The sequence below is a fragment of the Rhopalosiphum maidis genome, chromosome 2, assembly GCF_003676215.2.
Source record: "Rhopalosiphum maidis isolate BTI-1 chromosome 2, ASM367621v3, whole genome shotgun sequence".
Classification (NCBI taxonomy): Eukaryota; Metazoa; Arthropoda; class Insecta; order Hemiptera; family Aphididae; genus Rhopalosiphum; species Rhopalosiphum maidis.
Genome location: NC_040878.1, coordinates 40918309 through 40925583, shown reverse-complemented (window position 1 = coordinate 40925583; position 7275 = coordinate 40918309). Strand labels below are relative to the sequence as shown.

The 7275-nt window shown below is 41.6% G+C and overlaps 1 protein-coding gene across 1 annotated transcript; it reads right to left on the bottom strand.

The window, feature by feature from the left end:
• Positions 1–756: 756 nt before the first annotated feature.
• Positions 757–6317, bottom strand: LOC113554087 (CCAAT/enhancer-binding protein). Its single transcript, XM_026957774.1, has 2 exons — positions 4558–6317; positions 757–1294 (listed from the first exon to the last, which is right to left on the bottom strand). Exon 1 carries the CDS (start codon positions 5422–5424, stop codon positions 4573–4575), a length of 852 nt encoding a protein of 283 aa, XP_026813575.1. The 5' UTR covers positions 5425–6317; the 3' UTR covers positions 757–1294; positions 4558–4572.
• Between the last annotated feature and the right edge of the window lie 958 nt (positions 6318–7275).

Below are 7275 nucleotides of genomic sequence, written 5' to 3'. Positions count from 1 at the left end.
TAAATTCGTACTGAAAGTTACTCGTACATCCTGAACACGCGGGCGGCGGACATTCGTACACAACGCACGTGGTAAATAATATGCATATTTTGTACAGATGTATTGGTGTCGTCACCGAAAGTTTTACGCATACAAATAACAACCCAAACAGCATATTTTGGAAAACAAATAATATTTTAATGACAGTGTTGAAACATTTTAAAATTATTACCGTTTCCAAATGTTGCACGTCTTGTTTTTTTTTACATTTTGGTAAAAATGTCCGCCGATGATAACACTTCCGAATTACGATTTTGTTATACAATACAATCGTATAACACTTATAGACAATCTATAAACATATTATACATCTCCACTGACGTCGTTAATAGCAGCAAGAAACGGCGTAGGGACTATATACTATATAATTATATATATATATATTAATGTATAAGTACGTATAACAGTAATATTATACATAATTTGGTCGATTCGTTCACTCCGATCCTCTCACGGTTATTTGTTTTTGTATAGTATGTACAAAAAAAAAAAAAATAGGTAAGTAAAATAATTATTATAATAAGAGAAAATACAAGAAGACGAGCAATAATCTCCGAAACGATAGGTAATAAAAATTGAACACTCGTGGCGTATGCACATTTATACAAACCTAAAAGGAGGGGTAAATAATGCTGCGGCGTTTCAAAACAATAATAATATATTTGCATAGATTATAAAGGGGTTTTTGTACGAATAGAAAAATAAATAAATAGTTCATAATATAATAATATTCATAATATTATGTCTTAGATATACATTCGTATAAAAATATAGGTACTCGGTAACGAAAGGTTTCGGTAAGAATCGTAATATTTTTTTAAAGAAATTATAATATGCTCTACATTTATATACGTAAACAAAAATAATATCATACGTTATCATTATTACTGACATTATTGTAAGATATTAGTTAAGTAGCTCAGCGTTTGAGCGCCGCCGCCAATATATTTTTATTTTGTATTTTAACGTATATATACTGATGCTCTGCAGTTGTACAGTATTATAGGACTATCATATTAATACATAATATATCATTTTATTTTTTTTTGTGTGAAGTCTCGAAGAAACTTTTAAATAAATGATTTTTATGAACAATAACAATTATAACATTCTATTATTCTAACTAGTAATAATCTTAATAAAAATAATAATAATAAAAAAAAAAAAACAGGTCAGAAAATATTCCTGTTTAATACCAAAAAGTTTGAGAGGAGATGATATTGCATCGGGTTCATCGATGCCAATTTCTTGAAACCTGAAAATAAATCAAATAAGAACTTTAATTATCGAATATCGTCGCAAGCATTGTTCAATATTGATATATTAACGTGTCGATCAAAATAATTAAAACCATACAATGAACGCGATCGAAAATCGAAAGCCTCGTCGTAACATAATCGCACGGTCACAAAACACATCATCAGCAGTGAATCGAAATCGTCGCGTCTGATCAAGGGGGGGAGGCCGTCGCGCGAGAAACGTTCGCACCGCTCACACGTAGAGGTACACGTGCAAAGGGAAAAAAAACGCTCAACAAGTCGTCGTGCAGGAACGACCGTATAAATACTATTATAATAATATCACTCCGTCAGTTTACGCACGCACATTTCCTACATAATATGTTATATTATTACTCGTTTTATGTGTATTTACGCTCGCAGTGTTCTCTTACGTGTACCATTATTATATTATTCGGAAGCGGTGAAATATAAATGTTATCCCGGTTTCCATTGATGAATCGGGGTGGTATCGGACGACGAAACTGCTCTTGTGTGTGCTTTTACGATTTTTAATATGCGAATAAGCTGCAGCAGTCGCGCCCCTGCAACACACTGGGGTGGTTAGTGGCGGCGGTGGTGGCCAGTGTGTGGGAAAATATTCAAAGATTGATAACCTGCCCTCGAGGGGTGCGAGTTTATAACACACACACACATTCGCGCGTGCGCGCACACAAATACTCACACTGCAGCACCGCAAAAATACGCACACAGAAACTCGCGAGCGGTCTAGGGGGTCCATGGGAATTTCGGACGTAAAAAACAAAACATGAAAAAAAAAACAAGGGGCTACAACACAAAAGTGTAAATGATTATGCATGCGCAAACACAATTATATATATATGTATGTACATCATTATATAATATAATAGTAACAGGTTAAGGTGTACACAAAGAAATCGCTCAACTAGGTCGGTAGGTAGGATATGGCTAGTACTTATATATACTATTATAATGCCTATATACATTATATAATAATAGTACCGCACTGTACAATTGTATTATTATTATTATTATTATTCTGATGATGATGGGTGATGGTGAAGAGGGGGCGGACTAACCTAGCTAGGGAGGTGGGCGATCTCGAACACCTGATTTAGTATTATAATATATTTTAATATAACAATTATTTCGAGAAACGTTTAATACTATATGAACGACAATGATTCCCTCTGTACGCACAACCGTTATGGCTTTTGTCGCCGGACACTATACGTATAAAATATTATTATTATTAGGATGTAGGTATATGCGAGTGTTATACAACATCGTATTATTTTATTACATCGATATTGCCGTGTAATAATAATAATAATAATAATATGACGTGGAATTGTAGACGGATGAATATTGTTATAATTTATCGTTTTGTCTGACCAACGGCAGCGCGGTGGTGGAAACCCGGCGAATTTTCGAGTGTGCCTATACATTATATTTGTGTTTCGCAACGCGCGCTGGGAACAGCGTTATTTTGTGCTATTATCATTATTATTATTATTATTATCATTATGTAATGCGACAACGCCGTTTTCCATCTCGCGCGCACATAATATATAATAATATAATATACACTCGACCCAGAAACCCACACGCACGCCGCAGAGTGAAAACAATGTGTGTATACGTGCGGCGGTGGTCATTTCTACGATATAATAATAATAATAATAATTTATATCATTATAACATTATGTATTATAATATAATATATGCGTGTGCGAGGTGTAGGCAGGTGTACGTGTATATTATTGTGTTGTGTTGGCCCGGGAGATCGACCGAGTAATTAATTTATAAACCGTTACGCGATATTATTATTATTTACATTATTATTGTGTCGTGTAATACGCGGTGCTTTAAGAATACGCGACGGTCAAAGGTCGGCAATTGTCAGAACGGTAGTTGTGTACTAACAGCACTGTGGTGTTGCGGTTGTTGTAATATTGTATAGTGATACCGAACACAATATTGTCCGATACAAGCGCCTAGTGATTTTTCGCGATCGGTATTACCAGTTTACCACCACCGACGACGAAGGCGGCGCCAAGCCTCCGGTACCCCAATGCATTGTAATGTTATGCGCATATTGTTTTTATGATAATCGTTATTGCTGGCGATTTATGGAGATTTGCGCCGGTGGGTTTTTTTTCGTCAAACGCGCTTCCGGATCCTGTCGCGGGCAAACGACCACTTTTTCCCGTGAAATGGGTACAGACCGCGGTTTAAATTTTGTACGGCTATTGTCGGATTCGTCGAGTGCAGGCCGATTTCGTTTGATATTTAAAAAAAAAAAAAAAAACAATTATTGTTGATTTTAGTTTATGGCCAGAGCTATAGGTCAAGGCAGGTCTTGACGTAACTCATTACTGAATCGATGATATGAGTGTTATATTATATTCACTCAACTTTTGCTGATAACGCGCGCCGTAGTCGATAATATGCGCTGTATACCCATATATACCGCGTTTAGAGTGATCGCCATGTATACACCTGTACGCATGGTATTTTTCCGGAAAATTTTCATCAATTCACTATCTTTCATCGGTACATATTTTCACACGGCTATACGGGCCTGTGTGAGTTGACGATGCGTCACTGTTTTAATTTACAAGTACGTACGTTTGTATATACCCATTACAGTTGCATTCATCAGTGCTGTCGTCACAGAAATGATCGTTGAACTCGCCAGTTTTAAGAGAAAACAATTTGAGCCTTTGCAGTTTAACAAAAATGATTTGCCGATGTTTCCGAGTTGACCTACTCCCGAGTTCGAACGCAGGAAACGAACGCGCAATCGTTGCGTGCGCCCGCGCCTAACCGTGAAAATCAGTCGAGTGTTATATCGTGTTACGTGCAACTGTGTAATTATACACGCGTCACCATTTTTTGCACCAGCAAAATATCGGCCTCGGGCCATAATACTTGATTTCTTATGATCGCTTGTTACATATTATTATAACTAACAAGTGTAATTTATGTTATTGGCAGATCACACTGGTGGGAAACGTCTCGTGGGATGTATCATAACACACAAACTGCAGAAGCGCGCGCCACCAGAATTCAGCCGACTATCATATGCTGGAAAATCTTTAGGGTAGGATTATGGGGTGAGTGTTGTGCGTGTGGTGTGAAAGGGGTGCGGAACGAGTCACGTGTTTAAATAACTAATTGAATTTACTGTGATCGACGACGATAATATGACAATGTTTATTATACATTAATACCTAATAATAACAATAATATTTACCACGCGTGTGATGGTTCACTGCAAGTGTGGATAGGCGTCGAAATGTTTGTTGAGCTCCCGATGGAGGTGTTCGGGCAGGACGCCCACGTTGGTGAATAGCGACCTGAGCACGTTGAGTTCCTCGCTGAGCAGCTCTATCCTCTTCTGCAGCCGCTCGTTCTCTTTGACCAACAGTTTGACCTTCTCCTCGGTCTCGCGACTGCGGATCTTTGCCTTTTCCCGGCTCTTGCGGACCGCTATGTTGTTCCGTTCGCGCCTTCTCTTGTACTCGTCCGTGTTCTTGTCCACCGACTTGTTGCTGCCGGAGCTCGACTTCCGGTGGTGGTTGTGGTGATGGGCCTTGAGATGCGAGCTACTGCCGTTGCTGGACACGGGAGACGTCTGGAACGCACCCCCCTGGCCGTTGCTAAGGTACTGTTGTTGCTGCTGCTGCTGTTGCTGCTGTTGCTGTTGCTGCTGGTTCCGGAACTCGACGGACTCCGGGGGTTCCTCCTTGATGGGACCGCCCGCGGAAGCCGGCGTGCTCTCGTAGTGCACCGGCTGCGGCATGTACGCGAGCGTGGTGCGCGAGTTGAAACCGTTCTGGTTGACGCCGTTCCGGCCGCCGCCGGTGCCGTTGGGCAACTTGACCTGGCCCTGTTGCAGGATCTCCGTGAACAGCCCTTCGCTGAACTGGCTGTCGTCGATGAGGTTCTGCAGGTCGAGCGATATCTCGGGCGTGGACAGTTCCGATATGTCGTACCTGTTCTTGAGCTGCCCGAGCTGTGCTTTCTTGGCGGCCATCGCCAGTTCCTGTTGGCTGAGCTGGTGATGTGGCTGATGTGCGTGCGGCTGCGGTGCCGTGTCGTACATTTGCGGCGAGTTCATAGTGTACCGTGCGTGTTGGGTAACTGTGTGCGGCGGTGTGTAGGCGTATTACGTCTCTGTACACGCGTGTGCGCGGGACGATACGTACCGGTGCGGTGCAACGACGCAGACGCACGAACGAAACCGGAGCGCGTGCTGAGCGGCGTGCACTGTGCGGCGCTCCGAACGCGTAACACTGTCGCGGAAATTCGGTGTCGACGAGAAACGACTCGGTATGGTCGTCGATCTACCTCTCTACACTTACTCCGGCGATGTACGGTGGCTGTCGTGTCACCGGTAGAACGATGCGTTTACGACGGTCGAATGACAGACGGAGACGGCGATGGCTGCAGCGGACAACGGCGTGACCATCGTGTTCATCGTGTGCGCAAACTGTGATGTACCGTACCCATACGCGTGTGTATTCGTGCACCAATAATGACAATATCGAGTCCTATAGGCGAACGGCACCACCACTCGGATGACAGACAATAATAATATGTAATGAAATATTTTTTTACGCGACACGCGGTAGAGAAAATGCGAATTATTTTCTATAAATGTATTTTCTTATTTTTAGATTTTCACAACGACGTGTGGTGAAAAAACAAAACGCTCGGCAAATACCTCGTGAAGACGCGAGACGCACAGATTTAAAACAATATATTCCAACAATAATATAATAATAATATTAATAATAACTGCTGTATAATAATATTATTGTATTACGGCGCGTACGCGAAAAATAATATTTTTATTACTGTTGATGCGTACGCGAAATAATATTATTATCGAATGATATAGAAAAACGGAACGGATCGGCCGACGACTGTACAATATCACGAGAGCGTGTTCGCACCTACCAGACGCGTGTTCAGCGTGCGACTACCCCGGCGCAGATTCGGCACCAGTTGCGCCGAGTAAAACATAAGTGTATTAGTAGTAGTAGTAGTAGTAGTAGTAGTAGTAGTAGTAGTAGTAGTAGTAGTAGTAGTAGTAGTAGTCGTTGTTGTTGTGGTGGTGTAGTAGTACGACGGCGACGCGATCGCGGCGTTGGCATACGCGCCGATTGAATAGCCGCCGCTGCCACACGCTATCGCCGCCTCCTCCTCCTCCTCCTCCTCCTCCTATTTCTCCTCGTAGGCGATGCTCGAATTCCCCATCCCCTCGCCGCCGCGCCGTCGATGCCAAATCGCTATGCCCACCCCTTCTCTTCCCCGTGGTCCGCCGATCGCGTACGACGACGTCCTCGTCGATCGCTCTCTCTGTCTCGCTGTTCTCGCTCACTCTCTCGTGTACCCAACAACAACAACAACAACAACAACAATGATAATAATCGTATTATTTTTATTTCGTCTTTTTTCCTCCTCACGAATTCTCTCCACTTTTTATTTCGTTTTCGTCTCATTACATATTATTATTATTATTATTATTACTATTATCATCGTTATGCTCGCCATTGTCGTAGTTATATCATAATAATAATAATATAACAAATTATTATGCCATTACTGCGATGGTCTGTACAGTGTATAGCCACTGGTGGCCTGTTGCACGTCGTTTACCGCGCGGTGTACTCGATCGCGTATACATATTATTATTATTTACAACGGTCTTATCGTCATCGGCGGTTACAATATCGTTACTGAATAATAATATTGTAATAATTTATCATTGTGCACTATGTTGGCCGGTGGTTTTTTTTTTATTTCACTCGTTCGTTTTTTAGCGTTTAACAATCCATTCGAGTTTATGAACGTGGTCGCGCACGTGCGGCGGGTGTTGCGGAGATAAGTAAAATTAAACGAATTCGCTAAGCAAAGAGCGGACGATGATTTTCACACACGTTCGTGCGAGTGGGTGAGCGTAGTG

Excerpts from the sequence above, each read along its gene's own strand:
- LOC113554087 (XM_026957774.1), bottom strand. The coding sequence starts at position 5,424 with ATGAACTCGCCGCAAATGTACGACACGGCACCGCAGCCGCACGCACAT.